Consider the following 17,505-nt stretch of genomic DNA (forward strand, 5'->3'; position numbering starts at 1 on the left):
CGCTTACTCTGTGCAGAGCATTGTACTAACCACTTGGAAAATACAACAGATTTACCTCATTGCACTTCCCAAGCGCTTAGTACAGGGCTCTGCACACAGTAAGCGCTCAATAAATACGATTGAATGAATCTGTAAAATGGGGATTCAGAGTGTGAGCCCAATGTGGGACAGGGACGGTGGCCAACACGATTTGCTTTTATCCACCCCAGCACTCACTACAGGGTCCGGCACATAGTAAGTGCTTAATGAATACCATAATTATGATTATGTTCCCTGCCCATGAGCTCAGTCTAGGAGGGGAATTAAGTAAGGGAAATAGTAGAAATATAAGGATATGTATGTTAGGGCTGGGGGGAATATTCAAAGTATTTAAGAGGTACACAGCCAAAGTTCACAGGCAATACAGCAAAGTATAGAGAAGTAGCGTGGCTCAGGGGTTGTGGGTTCAAATCCCGGCTCCGCCACTTGTCAGCTGTGCGACTTTGGGCAAGTCACAACTTCTCTGGGCCTCAGTTCCCTCATCTGCAAAATGGGGATGAAGACTGTGAGTCCCACCTGGGACAACCTGATTACCTTGTATCTACCCCAGCGCTTAGAACAGTGCCTTGCACATAGTAAGCGCTTAACAAATAGCAACATTATTATGTGACAGCACTGTACAGGTGGATACAAGCAAATCGGGTTGGACAGTCCCTGTCCCACGTGGGGCTCGCGCTTTTAATTCCCATTTTATAGATGAAGTAACTGAGGCAGAGCGAAGTGAAGTTACTTGCCCGAGGTCGCACAGCAGACAAGCTGCTGTCCCCATTACATGCTCTTGAATCAGGAGGGGTAGTGGGAGGGAAGGGAGAAGGCAGGTGAACAAACAGCCAGACAGCCAGGCTGGGTAAACATCCAACAATTAGTCATGACAAGGGGCCACAACACAGACGTCCCGCGGAGGTTGGACAGGGAGAGCTACAGCGGGGACAGGCCAGCACTGGTGACATTGACCTGTTTAGCGGGGTTAATAATAATGATGGCATTTATAAAGCACTTACTATGTGCAAAGCACTGTTTTAAGCACTGGAGGTTACAAGGTGATCAGCTTGTCCCACAGGGGGCTCAGTCTTAATCCCCATTTTACAGATGAGGGAACCAAGGCATAGAGAAGTGACTTGCCCAAAGTCAACACAGCTGACAATTGGTGAAGCCGGGATTCGAACCCCTGACCTCTGACTCCAAAGCCCGGGCTCTTTCCACTGAGCCACGCTGCTTCTCTGGGATGCTTTAAGGAGGAAGATTTCCTGCAGCCCTGTGACAATACAGCACATCTCCATGTTCTTGGTCCATTCATTCTATTTATTGACCACTTACTGTGTGCAGAGCACTGTACTAAGCGTTTGGACAATTCAGCAATTAAGGGAAACAATCCCTACCCACACAGCACTTAGTCTGGAAAGGGGAAGGCAGACATAAAACAAGTAAACAGGCATCAATATATACAATTATACACATGTACATAAATGCCTAAGTGCTGTGTGGTGGGGGGGAGGGGGGGAAGAGCAAAGGGAGTGAGTTGAGGTGATGCAGATGGGAGGCGGAGCTGAGGAAAAGGGGGGCTTAGTCTGGGAAGGCCTCTTGGAGGTGAGCCTTCAGTAGGGCTTTGAAGGGAAGAGTTCATTCAATCGCATTTATTGAGCGCTTGAGTGTGCAGAGCACTGACTACGTGCCTGGGAAGTCCAAGTTGGCAACATATAGGGACGGTCCCTACCCAACAGCGGGCTCAAAGTCTAAAAGGGGGAGACAGAACAAAACATATTAACAAAATAAAATTAATAGAATATGTACAAACATATACAAACATATATACATAGATACAGGTGCTGTGGTGAGGGGAAGGAGGTAATGGGGAGATGGAGAGGGGGAGAAGAGCAGATTTGGTAGATCTTTTGGCAGATTTGAGGAGGAAGGGCATTCCGGGTCAGAGGCAGGACATGGGCCAGGGGTCGACGGTGGGACACTGTGAGAAGGTTAGCGCCAGAAGAGCGGAGTGTGCGGGCTGGGTGTCTGCCAAGGGCTGAACCAAGCGCTGGGAACTAGACCCAGCTGACCACCAGTCTTGCACCAGGGAACAGGACACCCTGATGCCCATGAGCAGGTAGAAGGGAGTGGGTGGTTGGGTGTGGGGACTTGGATCCTATTTATTCTTCCCAGGGCCCAGTCAGAGAAGATTCATCCCAACTACGAGGCAGAGTGTTTTTATACAATTCTGTTTTATTCATAGACCACGAGCCCCCAACCGGGTCCCTGGCCTTAAGCAGCTTCCTCTTTGGCAATCCGGTCCTTCTTCAGTGGTCCCTGCAAAGAAGAAATTGTGACCAGGTTAGTGGGAGAGGAAGTCAGACCATCACGGTTTAGGCAGAGTGATGCAGCGCTGACTCCATTTCTCTACCTGGTCCCCACTCAGTGACAACAGCAGCCCAGTCACCCCCTTGCCCCCAGGCTCAGAGATTCAACCAGGGAAACCCAGTAACTGAGGCATCTGTTAAGCCCTTAGTAGATGCCAAGCACTGTATTGAGCACTGGGGTAGATACAAATCAGGCCCCACACGGGGCTCAATGTTGCAGAGAATGGAAGCTTTAGCGTTGCAGAGAATGGAAGTGAACTGCCCAAAGTCACAAGCAGCAAAGTGGAGGAGCTTTTAGTGTTGCAGAGAATGGAAGTGAACTGCCCAAAGTCACAGCAGCAAAGTGGAGGAGCTGAGATTGGAAAGCCGGCTGCTTTTTCAGCCCTGCCGCTTCTCAACATGGAGGCCTGAGTCATCTCTTGAGTTGGGAAGCGGCGGCAGCAAGCAGGACATGACACGGAGTGCCACCCTGTTAGATTTCTGAAGTGACTCCCGGCACAGGCTCGGGAAGTCTCAAGGATGCGAGGGCTGACTGTCCCCCTTTTCCCGCCACCCCGGTCGAGAATTCACTCTTCTAATGCTTTCCAGCCCAGCCTCATCCTGAGCAAATAGCAGCGAACCCACGTGGGATTACACAAGAGCTCGCCCGGCAGGTTTCCTGCGTGCAATCTCTAGACTTATCTGCAGACAAACAGGTTAGGTCATGGCATGTGCTGTCTTGAGGGCCGGGAGGGGGGAGGGGAAGGAGAGAGGAGGAGGTCCTCACCATGAAAGCCTTCTTCTCCTCCACCGTCTGGAAGCGGCCATGGCCAAACTTGGAGGTGGTGTCTATGAACTTCAGGTCGATCTTCTCCAGGGCGCGGCGCTTAGTCTGCACCAGAAGGGACTACGGGCACAGAGAGGGCAGGCCCGTTAGGCCCACCACTGCCAACATCCCCATTCCTCCCCGTAGGCAGTCCTGGGGTAACACCAGAAGGCCGGGTGTAACACGACCCCCCCTTGAATGCCCCACGCGGCCCCGATGGCCAGCGCTCCATAGCCCCGCTCACCTTGCGGAGGGTGAGGACGCGCTTCTTGGTTCCCACGACGCAGCCCTTCAGCATGACAAAGTCATTGGTCACTTCACCGTAGTGGACAAAGCCTCCCTGTGGAAGAAACAGCAGGTGAAAAATCACCGCATTTTCCCGATCCTATCCACCCTCTCTTCTGTGTCGACTATGGACTTGAGTGTCCCCTTCAGCCCTCAGACCGCCCCCAGAGCACTGGAGTAGACCCTTATCCTCTATTTCCCTTATCATTCATTTTAATGTCGGGTGGTCTCCCTCAAGACTGTAATAATAATGGCACTTATTAAGCGCTTACTATGTGCAAAGCACTGCTCTAAGCACTGGGGAGGTTACAAGGTGATCCAGGTTGTCCCACGGGGGGGCTCACAGTCTTAATCCCCATTTTACAGATGAGGTAACAGAAAAGCGAAGTGACTCGCCCAAAGTCACACAGCTGATGATTGGCAGAGCCGGGATTTGAACCCATGAACTCTGACTCCAAAGGCCAGGCTCTTTCCACTGAGCCACACTACTTCCCACGCTGTAACCTCCTTGTGGGCAGGGATCGGGTCTATGACTCACCTAAGACTTGTACTCTCCCCCAGGCATTTAGTACAGGGCTCTACATACAGTAATTCCTCAATAGATTCCTCAATAGAATCAATTCCTCATTGATTCATTGATGTGGACTCAGAAAAGCCCAGAAAGAAGACATCCCGCAATCCACACGGGGCTGAGGCGGGGAGGGGAAGCGCGCTCTCCAAGGGGGGCCAGCTGTGTGGGAAAGATCGTGATCTTCGGGAGAAGATCGGAGTCAGCAGGATGCAAATCCCCCAGCTTGGAGCCAGCTACAGGAGATAGATGCACGTTTGCCTTCGGGAAGGAGCTGCCAAGGGAGTTTCGGGATCAGTTAATAACTTGGTAAACAGTGCACCCTGTGATTCAGCTCGGCCCTGAACCACCTGGACGACTTTCCCTGAGCCGTGTCCAACCCCGCGCTGCTGAGCGCAGCATATCTGGCGGAGGCCAGGGGAGGGGAGTCTGGCCGGTGGGGGCCCTGGCCTCCAATAATAATAATAATAATAATGGCATTTATTAAGCGCTTACTATGTGCAAAGCACGGTTCTAAGCGCTGGGGAGTTTACAAGGTGATCAGGTTGTCCCACTGGGGGCTCACAGTCTTAATCCCCGTTTTCCAGATGAGGGAACTGAGGCCCAGAGAAGTGACTTGCCCAAAGTCACTCAGCTGACAATTGGCGGAGCCGGAATTTGAACCCATGGACTCCAAAGCCCGGGCTCTTCCCAGTGAGCCACGCTGCTTCTCCCAAGAGGGACACCCACCAGCGGATTGATGCTCTTGTCCGACAGATCGTAGTCGGTGGATGCGTTGTTCTTGATCAGTTTGCCGTCCTTGATTTGGTAGCCTTGGCCAATCTTGTAGATCTGAGGAGAAGGGTGGCAGCACTTCGGTAGGGCACAGGCCACAGGGTGGGGAGAAGAGGGGAGAGCCCAAGGCCAGCAGGAGCCACGGGCCACCTCCTCTGGGTCTGCCTCATGTTAAAGGGCGGACCGCCCCGCCCTTGCAGGAGACACTCTCGAACAATGGGCGCGTGTCACCGGAGGGCCACGAGGCAGTTCCTCAGGCCCCGGGGGAGGCACGCAGGAAGCCAAGCCCCTCGGCGGGAATGCGATCGCCACATGTCCCGTATTGTTCAGGGAACAAACAAGCAATTGAAGACCCTGACAGGGGAAGAGATTAGAGCCTAGGCAATCTAGTGTCCAGAGCAGGGATGGATCCCTGGGGACCTACAGCCAGAGCTGGGACTTTCTGGTGTCTGGAGCCGCCCTGCAGCTCCCTGGGAGCAGAGGAGCTGGGAGGTGAGGTAGGGTGGACTGGGGTGGGGGTTAATAATAATAATGGTGGTATTTGTTAAGCGCTTACTGTGTGCAAAGCACTGTTCTAAGCGCTGGGGGGGATACAAGGTGATTAGGTTGTTCCACAAGAGGCTCACAGTCTTAATCCCCATTTTACAGATGAGGGAACTGAGGCACAGAGAAGTTGAGTGACTTGCCCAAAGTGGCGGAGCCGGAATTAGAACCCATGACCTCTGGTTCCCAAGCCCAGGCCCTTTCCACTGAGCCACGCTGCTCCTCTGGTTCAGCAGTCTTCCAAAGCTCTGGAGCTGACCGGCTCACTGTCGCCAAGAGTCCTACCCAGCTGGCCCCCTGAATGCCTCACCTTCTTGTTGATCTCGGTGCGGTGGTGGTAGCCCTTTTGACCGGCGCGGGCCACAGAGAAGGCCACGCGGGCAGGATGCCAGGCCCCGATACAGGCAACTTTGCGGAGACCTCTGTGGGTCTTGCGAGGCAGTTTCTTTGTGTGCCAACGGCTGGTCACCCCTGAAAGAGACCGTTACATGCGTTCTGGAGGGGGATCGAGTGGAAAGAGCGCGGAACTAGAAAAGCAGGCGACTAAAATGCATCCCGTTTAACCCTGGGCAACTATTTCCCGTGCCTGTTTCCTCTTCTGCAAAGCCTCTAGCAGTGAACGTGTTTATTAGTCCTGTTGTATTTTTTATGACATCTGTTAAGTGCTTACCATGTGTCAGGCACGGTACCTAAGTGCTGGGGAAGATACTCACTAATCTGATTGGCAACAGTCCATGTCACGCACAGGGCGCCCTGTCTTAATCCCCATTCACAGGTGAGCTAACTGAACGGCCGCCCCACCATCCCCAACCTCATCGCTGTTCTCAGAAGGCAGGCAGCAAGGTTTCCTCATCCGGGTCGGGCGCCGTGCACGGCGCTTCTTGCGGTGCCTCATCACTGAACAGTCCGGCCAGGGGATGAGGGCATCGAGCCCCCTCCCCGATCCCCAGCGGGTCAGGTATGGATTCCGGAAAGGGGCGCCTACCTTTGTAGCCCTTGCCCTTGGTGACGCCGATGACGTCGATCATCTCATCCTGGCCAAAGACCGTGGCCACGGGCACCTGCTGCTCCAGCTTCTCGCGGGCCCAGTCCACCTTCTCGGCGATGCTGCCGCCGTTCACCTGGATCTCCATCAGGTGAGACTTTTTCTGCCTCAGGGGGAGGACGCGCATCTGTGCAAGAGGCAGGGGACTTGTTAGACTTTCAGGAGAGGGGCTGAGTTAGAGGTGGGCTTCCTGTCCTGTGCTTGGGATGTGCTCCTGTTTTCACCACTCCCTCAGCCGTACAGCACTTGCAGAGCCGTGAGTTATTTTCCACAATTTACATTGCCTGTCTCCCCGGGCTAGGCTGTAAGCTCACTCTAAACAGGCAACGTGCTCTCCAACTGTGCTCTCCCAAATGCTTGGCACAGTGCTCTGCATACCACAAGTGTTGAATAAACTGTTTTTCAGAACCGGGTCAAATGCCCAGGCGGCAGAATGCACACCCATTTGGGGGGTAAGGGGGTCCCAGCTCCAGCCCTGTCTGCCTGCTGGGGGACGTGAACCCCCACAGCCTCGTCAGCAGACCACTGGGTGAGGCCCGGGAAAGGTGACCGTTCTCAGCAGGAAGGCAGCAAGATATCCTCATTCGTGTCGGGCGCCGTGCCCGGCGCTTCTTGCAAGGCCTCATCATTGAACGGTCAGGTCTGCCTGAGGGACCACTGCAGTGCACCAGGGATCTGCCCTGGGGCATTTTGCCTTGGGCCATGCTGCCTGTGCCCTCACTTCCACTGGTCAAGGAGCAGCTGGCCAATCCCCCCTTGGGCAAGGCTAACGTGCCCTGGTCTCCATGGGTTACACAGTGCCTGGAGCTCGGCCAGACCCTCTGGAGAATAGGCCCTGTCCTGTTGCTGGATTAGGAAAGCTGGATTGTGCCCTGAACTCCAGAGACGGATGAACAATGGGCGAAGGAGCACGAGCCTGGGAGCCACGTGTACCTGGGATCTAATCCTGGCTCTGGAGGGTGACCCTGGACAAGCCACACTGGGCCGCTCTGTGCCTCGGTTACCTCACCCGTAAAACAGGGATGCTAATAATAATAATAATGATGGCATGTTAAGAGCTTACTATGTGCAAAGCACTGTTCTAAGCACTGGGGGGGATATAAGGTGATCAGGTTGTCCCATGTGGGGCTCGCAGTCTTAATCCCCATTTTACAGATGAGGGAACTGAGGCCCAGAGAAGTGAAGTGACTTGCCCAAAGTCACACAGCTGACAAGTGGTGGAGCCGGGACTAGAACCCACAACCTCTGGCTCCCAAGCCCAGGCTCTTTCCACTGAGCCCCACTGCTTCTCTAAATATCTGAGCCCCTTGTAACCTCTGCCGCGCTTAGAACAGTGCTTTGCACGTAAGTCCTTAATAAATAATACTACATTACATGGAATTATTATTCCAACGGAACTCGTGCAGCCATACCGTAAATGGGGCAGGTGGGTCATTCTGAACTCTCGGACCAAACTCGGGACGGCCCCCTCCGCACGGACTCGGTTGGGTTGCCCGGCTAGCCCCGTGTCCACCCCAATGCTACATGGAAGGAGGATGGGTCGTGCAAAAAAATCCCCAAATCACGAAAAATCTTTCGGGCGGGCAATTCCCTTTGTCCTTCCTCTAAAGGAACCACCTCCCTTCCCGGGACCCCATGGATATTAACAGTCAGAGGATGCATTGCCTTTTTGATTTCCTCTTAAATTAAATAAATTTAATTTATTTAACTGGGACAGGGACTGTGTCCAGTCTGATTAGCTTGTATTTAGCCCAGTGCTGGCATGATGAGGATTTAAATACCATTAAAGAATGGCACCATCTGGGCAGCATCCTGGGCTAATGGAGAACGCAGGCCGTGGTGCCCCCTGCTGGCCCTGATGGGAGTGGCAGCAAGCCCATCATGAGCTGAAGCCTGACCATTATCATCATCATCATCAATCGTATTTATTGAGCGCTTACAATTTATTGAGCGCTTACTATGTGCAGAGCACTGTACTAAGCGCTTGGGAAGTACAAATTGGCAACATATATTGAGCGCTTACTATGTGCAGAGCACTGTACTAAGCGCTTGGGAAGTACAAATTGGCAACATATAGAGCCAGTCCCTACCCAACAGTGGGCTCACAGTCTAAAAGGGGGAGACAGAGAACAAAACCAAACATACTAACAAAATAAAATAGAATAGATATGTACAAATAAAATAAATAGAGTAAAAAATATGTACAAACATAGATACATATATACAGGTGCTGTGGGGAAGGGAAGGAGGTAAGATGGGGGGGGATGGAGAGGGGGACGATTATTAGCCTGCCAGGGCAGAATGGCTAGTCCAGTCTGCTCCAATGGCTACTAACTTCTGGCTAGTCCAGTCTGCCCCAATGGCTAGTCCGGTCAGGCTTCAGTAGAGCCTGAACCACCAGAGTTGGATACATCTTGACCTTGATTCCCCCCCCCCGGGATCTTCCCGCGGGACCCCGGGCCACTCACCTGGGTGTGAGCAATCACACGGATAACCTGGCAGTACTTCTTCATACTGTTGAAGTCCTTCTCCAGCTGCTTCTTGCCCTCCTCATCCTGCCACTTCTTGCAGTACTTGGTGAAGGCCTTCTTCTTGGATTTGTGCCTTCAGGAGCAGAGCACAGTTGGGGAGGGGGGTCTCGGCTCGGCCCTTCATCGGCCCCCCCTCGGGGGCGAGCGGAAGGCGCCGGGGCCAAGGAGTCCTGGCTCATTGCCGGCTTCCAAGGAGCCCTTTCCACCGGCAAGCGGAGCCGAGCTCATCGGGCGGAGGCGGGATCGCCAGAGCCGAGCGGAGCTGCCGTGGGATGGTCCAAATGTGTTAATAAAGATCAAAGGCACCCGGAACAGACACTGCAATTCCTGCCCCCCATCATCATCAACTGAGGCACTGAGAATAATCTTTTTATGATATTAATGTTAAATTCCTCGTATTCATTCAATCGTACTTATTGAGCACTTACTGTGTGCAGAGCACTGTAATAATAATAATAATTGGCATTTATTAAGCGCTTACTATGTGCAAAGCACTGTTCTAAGCGCCGGGGAGGATACAGGGTGATCAGGTTGTCCCATGGGGCTCACAGACTTAATCCCCATTTTACAGATGAGGTAACTGAGGCCCAGAGAAGTTAAGTGACACTTGCCGAAGATCACACAGCAGACATGTGGCGGAGTCGGCATTCGAACCCGTGACCTCTGACTCCAAAGCCTGTGCTCTTTCCACTGAGCCACGCTGCTTCTCTTGGGAAGTACAAGTTGGCAACATATAGAGACAGTCCCTACCCAACAGTGGCCCCCCGCCCCCTTGCAGCCATTAACTGGGTGAGAAACCGCACTGTGCTCCACAGCAAAACTGTGCATAGTACAGTGTTCTGCACATAGCAAGCGCTCAATAAATTGGATTGACTGACTGCACTCACCACTATGGCTGGACTTTTCTGGGGTCAAAAATAATAAATCAAATGCCAGGCGTATCAACCTTTCTGGTTATGACCACGACTCACCCAGGGGTCAGAGAACTACATTCAGAACTTGACAATCAGCATCAAGCGCCAGAGGCGGTTTCCTATGTCCGCCCGTCAAGGGTCTCATCACTTGTAGTCCATTTCCCAAACCTCCCAACCCAAGGAAAAGTCCCCACCCGTGTCCTTCTTCAGGCCTAGCTATCTGGTCTCCAGTTGGGTGCCAATGATCCTATAATTGGGGGGCAAATCCCCTGCCAATCTGGGCATTTGACAACCTCCTGGGAAGTGAGGCTGAACTCTGTAGCATGCCAGACTACACGAAACACGTGGAGCTCTGGTCTTCCCAGTGTCCTTACCAGTTCTTGTAGAAACGCCTCTTGCACTCATCGCTGATGTGTTCGGCGAAGATGGTCTTGAAGGTGCGGAGGCCACGGGGGGTTTGCACGTAGCCCACGATACCCACGATGACCATGGGCGGCGTCTCCACGATGGTCACGGCCTCTACCACTTCCTTCTTGTTCACCTCTGAGGGGAAAAGACGCACAAACCTCAGTTAGAATCCAACCAAATCCAGCTATTTATTGGAGGCTCACTGTGTGCAGAGCACTGAAGTCAGCGTACGCGTTCCCTGCCAACAAGGAACTAGTTCAGAGGGGCCCAACATATACAAATGCATACCGTGGGGCTGACAGGAGTGAATAGCAAATGTTTGAAGAAATAGTTGGGGGTTAGTTGGGGAAGGCCTCTAGTAGGGCTTTGAAGTTGAGGAGTGGTGCGGTTGTATACAAAGAGGGAGGGAAAATGTAGGCAACAGACAGTGGTGACACAGGAGATGGAGGTACAGCAAGTACGCTGGCCTAATGGGGCATATCTCCTGCTACAAAATGGCCTGCAGACTTAAAACAGAGTTAGGGAGCCTCCCCCCCCGCCCCCCAATTGCTGTTTTCCTTAGCAGTATGGTAGCCAGAATTTCTGGAGTCTTTTTTGTGTTTGAAAAGTCTGGAATGCTGTTGCAGCTACGGTACTGAATTTATGAATGTGTAGAACATTACACACAAAAAATGGGACATTTTTTATTGGTATTCAAATGCTTATTCTATGCCAGGCATTGTACTGGAACTGGAAAAGTACACACTAATCAGGTTGGACAGACCATGTCCCACATGGGGCTCACAGCATTAATCCCCCTTTTACACAAATGGCAGGGCCAGGATTAGAACTCTTCATTCATTTTCCATTCATTCAATCGTATTTATTGAGCGCTTACTATGTGCAGAGCACTGCACTAAGCACTTGGAAAATACAATTCAACAACAAACAGACCATCCCTGTCCACAACGGGCTCAGTTTAGAAGGGGGGGAGACAGGAATCAATACAAGTAAACAGACATAAATATAAATAAAATTACAGATATATACATTAGTACTCAATAGAATTATACACACACAAGTGCTGTGGGGGGAGGGGGAGCAGAGGAAAAGGGAAGTCTGGGAAGGCTTCCTGGAGGTGAGCTTTCAGCAGGACTTTGAAGTGGGGTTAAGTGTGATTGGCAGATTTGAGGAGGGAGGGTATTCCAGCCCAGAGGTAGGAAGTCCACTTCTAGACTGTAAGCCCACTGTTGGGTAGGGACCGTCTCTGTGTTGCCAACTTGTACTTCCCAAGCGCTTAGTACAGTGCTGTTTACACAGTAAGCACTCAATACGATTGATTGATATGGGCCAGGTGAGAATGAGGCAGTGAGAACAGTGAGAAGGTTAGTGGCACTAGAGGAGCAGAGTGCACTGGCTGGGATGTAGAAGGGAGGTGAGGTAAGAAGGGGCAAGGTGATGGACAGCTTTGAAACCAAGTGAGGAGTTTTTGCTTGAATCCTTCTGACTCCAAAGCCCATTCTCTAGGTCACTAGGTCATCTACCAGGTCACACTGCCTCTCAGAGAGGATGGCTACATCCTGTAGCCAGGCATTGCAAGGTTTCCTTCCTGCCCACAACACATCTCCCCTTTCTGCATGGCACTGAGAGCCTGGTGGATTGGCAGAGTCTCGGCCTACGTGGTTTCCCAGGGATACTCCCATCCACCACCATTAATCAGGGCATTTCCTGAGCATTTACTAGGTCAGAAGCAGCGTGGCTCAGTGGGAAGAGCATGGGCTTTGGAGTCAGGTCATGGGTTCAAATCCCGGCTCCGCCAATTGTCAGCTGGGTGACCTGGAGAAGTCACCACTTCTCTAAGCCTCAGTTCCCTCATCTATAAAATGGGGATTAAGACTGTGAGCCCCCCGTGGGACAACCGGATCACCTTGTAACCTCCCCAGAGCTTAGAATAGTGCTTTGCATAGTAAGTGCTTAATAAATGCCATTATTATCATTTTTTAGATTTATATATATATATAAAATTGGCATTTGTTAAGCGCTTACTATGTGCAAAGAACTGTTCTAAGCGCTGGGGAGGATACAGGGTGATCAGGTTGTCCCACTTGGGGCTCACAGTCTTCATCCCCATTTTACAGATGAGGGAACTGAGGCTCAGAGAAGTTAAGTGCTAGGGCAGATAAAACGTAATCAGGTCCTACATGGGGCTCAGTCACAAGAGGGAGAACAGGTGCTGAATTGGTTTTGCAGATGAGGGAACTGAGGCACCGTGACTTGCCCAAGGTCACCAAGAATTGAAGTGGTAGGGGTCGGGACTAGAACCCAGACCCACATTATTCCCACTGGAGAGGTCGTGCCAGACTACCAGACAGACAATAAACCACACGTGCAGCACAACCCAGAAGGCCTTCTACTGGTCCACTAAAACAACTTTTCCTTACAGGGGGAAGCAGTGTGGCCTAGTGGCCAGCCCAGGGGCCTGAGCTCTAATCCCGGCCCTGCCACGTGTCTGCTGTGTGACCTTGGGTAAGTCATTTAACATCTCTCACTTTACCCATCCCTAAAATGGGGGTTCAATCTTCCCTCCTTATTGTGAGCCCCATATGGGACTGGGTCCAACCTTACTTAGCTTAGTAATAATGGTATCTGTTGAAGCGCTTACTATGTGACCGAACTACACTAAGCACTGGGGTGGACCCACACAAATCAGGTTCGACGGTCCCTATTCCACCTAGGGCTGTCACAATCCCCATTTTACAGACGAAGAAACTGAGGAAGAGAAGTGAAGTCAGTTGCCCACGGTTACAGGGCGGACAAGAACCCGGGATTAGAACCTGAGAGGTAGCGTGGCTTAGTTAAAAGAGCCTGGGTTGGTTGTCAGAGGTCATGGGTTCTAATCCAGGCTCTGCCACCTGTCTGCTGTGTGAACTTGGGCAAATCATTTCTCTGTGCCCCAGTTCCCTCACCTGTAAAATGGGGATTAAGACAGTCCCACGTGGGACAACCTGATAACCTCCTAGCTACCCCAGCGCTTAGAACAGTAATTGACACGTAGCAACCGCTTGCCAAATACCATTATCATCACTGTGATTAGAACTCAAGCCCTTCTGAATCCTGGGCCGGTTCTCTATCCACTACACCACCAGCGCTCAGAACAGTGCTTGGCACACAGTAAGGCCTTAACGGAGGATATCATTCAGGCCAATCAATCAATCAATCGTATTTATTGAGCGCTTACTATGTGCAGAGCACTGTACTAAGCGCTTGGGAAGTACAGATTGGCATCACATAGAGACAGTCCCTACCCAACAGTGGGCTCACAGTCTAAAAGGGGGAGACAGAGAACAGAACCAAACATACCAACAAAATAAAATAAGTAGGATAGAAATGTACAAGTAAAATAGATAAATAAATAAATAAATAAATAGAGTAATAAATATGTACAACCATATATACATATATACAGGTGCTGTGGGGAAGGGAAGGAGGTAAGACGGGGGGATGGAGAGGGGGACGAGGGGGAGAGGAAAGAAGGGGCTCAGTCTGGGAAGGCCTCCTGGAGGAGGTGAGCTCTCAGCAGGGCCTTGAAGGGAGGAAGAGAGCTAGCTTGGCGGATGGGCAGAGGGAGGGCATTCCAGGCCCGGGGGATGACGTTGGCCGGGGGTCGATGGCGGGACAGGCCAACTGAAGAAACAAGAGATGCCCACTTACTGGATCCAGGCCTGTCGACTTCGCGCACGATGTGGGTCATGCCCGCCTTGTAGCCCAGGAAGGCGGTGAGGTGGATGGGCTTGCTGGGGTCATCCTTGGGGAAGCTCTTGACCTTTCCCCGATGCCTGCTGCTGCGCTTCCGAGGCAGGAAGCCCAGGGATCCGTGCCTGGGAGCGGAGAACTTGCGGTGGGACTGAAAGAGACAACCAGCATCGCTCGGTTACTGCTGCCTGTCGGACCCCACAATCCCGGGGGTCTCCGGGATCCCACGTGCCCTGTCCTTTCCTCGGGATAAATTCAATCGGATTTATTGAGCAATTACTGTGCAGAACACTGTACTAAGCACTTGGAAAGTACAATTCGACAACAGAGACACTCTCTACACAACAATGGGCTCACAATCTAGAATAATTGTGGTTATGTTAAGCTCTATATGCTAGGAACTGTACTAAGAGCTGGGGTGGACACGAGAAAATCGGGTTGAACAGTCCCTGTCCCACATGGGAGCCACAGTCTCAATCCTCATTTTAGATGAGGGGCTGAGATTCATATAAGTGAAGCGACTTGCCCAAGGTCAAGTTTTGGCCTTGGGCAAGCCACTTCACTTCTCTGTATCTCAGTTACCTCATCTGTAAAATGGGGATGAAAAGTGAGTCCCACGTGGGCCAACCTGGTAACGCTCCATCTACCCCAGCGCTTACAGCTTACTTACAGCTGTGTGCTTAGCACACAGTAAGCACTTAACAAATACCATCATTATTAGAAGGGGGAGAAGGACAACAAAACAAGTAGACAGGTGTCAATATGCCTCCTGGGGCATGGAAGGCCCCCCTATTTCCGAATGATCCCCCTTAGGGGATCTGACCACAGGACAATAGAAGGAGTTTAAAAAGTGTGTCCCCAACCCCTAAGCCCACGGTCGTCTCGATGCTACAGGGCACAACCCCGGCACCCGCATCCCAGGGCTCAAACTTCCCATCCGCTTGATTAAGGGAGGAATGGAGGCCCGGGAAGGAACCCTGGGCAAGTCACTTAACTTCTCGGAGCCTCAGTTACCTCGGCTGTAAAATGGGGAATAAGACTGTGAGCCCCTGGTGGGACAACCTGATCACCTTGTATCCCCCCCCACAGCGCTTAGAACAGTGCTTTACACATAGTAGGCGCTTAACAAACGCCATTATTATCATTATTATTATTAACAATTCATTCATTCAATCGTATCTAGTGAGCACTTGCTGTGTGCAGAGCACTGAACGAATCAATCAAATTTATTGAGCGCTTACTGTGTGCACAGCACTGTCCTAAGCGCTTGGGAAGTACAAGTTGGCAACATATAGAGACAGTCCCGACCCAACAGGGGGCTCACAGTCTAGAAGGGGGGAGACAGGTAAAAAAGAAAACAAGTAGAGAAGTGTCAAGACTGTGAGCCCACTGTTCGGTGACAAAGCGCTTGGAAAGTACAATTCAGCCATAAAGGAAGACAATCCCTACGCAACAACGGGCTCACAGTCTAGAAGCGGGGAGACAGTAAAAAAAAACAAAGCAAAACAAGTAGAGAAGTGTCAAGACTGTGAGCCCACTGTTCGGTAGGGCCCGTCTATGTTGCCAACTTGTACTTCCCAAGCGCTTAGTACAGTGCTCTGCACACAGTAAGTGCTCAATCGTTCAAAAACGATTGAACGAATTAATACAATCAGATCAATCAATCATTCCACCTCCGTATCAAGCAAAAACTCAATCAATCATATTTATTGAGCGCTTACTGTGTGCAGAGCACTGTACTAAGCGCTTGGGAAGTACAAGCTGGCAACATATAGAGACAATCCCTACCCAACAGTGGGCTCACAGTCTAGAAAGGGGAGACAGAGAACCAAACATGCTAACAAAATAAAATAAATAGAATAGATAGGTACAAGCAAAATAAATAAATATATAGGGTAATAAATATGTACAAACTTATATAGATATATGCAGGTGCTGTGGGGAAGGGAAGGAGGTAAGACGTAGGGGATGGAGAGGGGGACGAGGGGGAAAGGAAGGGGCTTCCTCTTCCTCTTCGAACAAATCGAATTATGGCTATCTACACATCACTAATAAAATACATTGGCAGCAACAAGAGGCAAGAGCGGTTTTCTAAGCCCACCCGTCGAGGGTCTCCTGATTCCAATCGATGCCCCATGCCCGGCCCGTGGGGCCCCATTTGGGCCTAGACCGCCCTGCCCCGAATCGGGTGCCACTGTCGCCCTGGCAGCACCAAACCCCGAAAATGGGGCCGGCTCCGAGCCCGAGAGGGTTCCCTCTTCCCTTGAAGAAGGGTGTGAGGCGAGGATGAGTGGCGATGGCGGCGATGTCAGCCGATTACCCCGCAGCCCCCCTAAGGTGGCACCGCCCGCCATGACACCACATACCATGACGACACCAGCTGGTAGAGAGCGAGCGGGCCGCCGGCTTCGCTATATATAGACGCGCAGGCCCCGCCCCTTCCGGTCGGGGGGGGGTGCGCGCGACCTCGAGCGCGCTTGCCCCGCGCGGCTTCACGCATGCTCAGTCGGGCCCGGGCCATGCTCAGAAAGGAAGTTGGGGCGGGAGCGCGCCGACGGTGGCCGGCCGCGGACCAACTTCTTGGGAAACGGGGAGTGGGAGGAGGAGAGGCCTCCATCTTGGGGAGTTTGGTCATTTGGTGCCTAAATTAAGCTTCTTTCAGAGCTACTAGTTTTACATGGTTTTAAGCGCTTAGTACAGTGCTCTGCACATAGTAAGCGCTCAATAAATACGATTGATGACATGGAGAATAACAGGAGTTGACATAGTGGAGCTAAAACAGGGCTAGGTGTTAGAATAATAATAACTTTTAGACTGTGAGCCCACTGCTGGGTAGGGACTGTCTCTATATGTTGCCAACTTGTACTTCCCAAGCGCTTAGTACAGTGCTCTGCACACAGTAAGTGCTCAATGAATACGATTGATGATTATGATAATAATAATAATGATGATGGTCTGAGCCCCTTCCTTCCTCTCCCCCTCGTCCCCCTCTCCATTCCCCCCATCTTACCTCCTTCCGTTCCCCACAGCACCTGTATATATGCATATATGTTTGTACATATTCATTACTCTATTTATTTATTTTACTTGTTCATATCTATTCGGGAAAGGGCGCAGTAGCCCTGGATGAATGTCCGCCGCCTCATCATCATCATCAATCGTATTTATTGAGCGCTTACTATGTGCAGAACACTGTACTGAGCGCTTGGGAAGTACAAATTGGCAACATATAGAGACAGTCCCTACCCATCAGTGGGCTCACAGTCTACAAGGGGGAGACAGAGAACAAAACCAAACATAACTAACAAAATAAAATAAATAGAATAGATATGCACGAGTAAAATAAATAAATGAGTAATAAATATGTACAAACATATATACAAATATACAGGTGCTGTGGGGAAGGGAAGGAGGTAAGATGGGGGATGATGAGGGGGAGAGGAAGGAAGGGGCTCAGTCTGGGAAGGCCTCATGGAGGAGGTGAGCTCTCAGTAGGGCCTTGAAGGGAGG

At 51.3% G+C, this 17,505-nt stretch overlaps 1 protein-coding gene and 3 non-coding genes across 5 annotated transcripts; all 4 read right to left on the bottom strand.

Moving 5' to 3' along the window:
- Window positions 1-2,236: 2,236 nt before the first annotated feature.
- RPL3 (ribosomal protein L3) lies at window positions 2,237-16,379 on the bottom strand. Of its 2 annotated transcripts, none has more exons than XM_038756591.1 (10): window positions 16,362-16,379; window positions 13,954-14,146; window positions 10,230-10,398; window positions 8,879-9,014; window positions 6,351-6,537; window positions 5,676-5,836; window positions 4,778-4,879; window positions 3,440-3,535; window positions 3,157-3,276; window positions 2,237-2,340 (listed from the first exon to the last, which is right to left on the bottom strand). In XM_038756591.1, the coding sequence occupies exons 1-10, from the start codon at window positions 16,362-16,364 to the stop codon at window positions 2,296-2,298; spliced, it is 1,212 nt and encodes a 403-aa protein (XP_038612519.1). In that variant the 5' UTR covers window positions 16,365-16,379; the 3' UTR covers window positions 2,237-2,295. The 2 variants fall into 2 exon arrangements, with proteins under 2 accessions (XP_038612519.1, XP_038612518.1); XM_038756590.1 differs by lacking the exon at window positions 16,362-16,379 and adding an exon at window positions 16,097-16,168.
- On the bottom strand, window positions 6,183-6,271 carry LOC119937398. The gene has a single exon (XR_005454070.1). It is a non-coding gene; the product is annotated as a small nucleolar RNA U83B (small nucleolar RNA).
- LOC119937397 lies at window positions 6,959-7,047 on the bottom strand. Its single transcript, XR_005454069.1, has one exon. It is a non-coding gene; the product is annotated as a small nucleolar RNA U83B (small nucleolar RNA).
- Window positions 9,015-9,071, bottom strand: LOC119937400. The gene has a single exon (XR_005454071.1). It is a non-coding gene; the product is annotated as a small nucleolar RNA U82P (small nucleolar RNA).
- Window positions 16,380-17,505: the final 1,126 nt, after the last annotated feature.

Source organism: Tachyglossus aculeatus, chromosome 14 (genome assembly GCF_015852505.1).
Source record: "Tachyglossus aculeatus isolate mTacAcu1 chromosome 14, mTacAcu1.pri, whole genome shotgun sequence".
NCBI lineage: Eukaryota > Metazoa > Chordata > Mammalia > Monotremata > Tachyglossidae > Tachyglossus > Tachyglossus aculeatus.

What these genes read in the sequence shown, in the direction of transcription:
- RPL3 (XM_038756590.1), bottom strand. Translation starts at nt 16,153, where the DNA reads ATGGGGCCCCACGGGCCGGGCATGGGGCATCGATTGGAATCAGGAGAC. An exon ending in AGTCGACAGGCCTGGATCCA is followed by an intron (nt 10,399 to 13,953) that starts GTAAGTGGGCAT and finishes TTTTCCCCTCAG; the next exon opens with AGGTGAACAAGAAGGAAGTG. An exon ending in AGGCGTTTCTACAAGAACTG is followed by an intron (nt 9,015 to 10,229) that starts GTAAGGACACTG and finishes CTGCTCCTGAAG; the next exon opens with GCACAAATCCAAGAAGAAGG.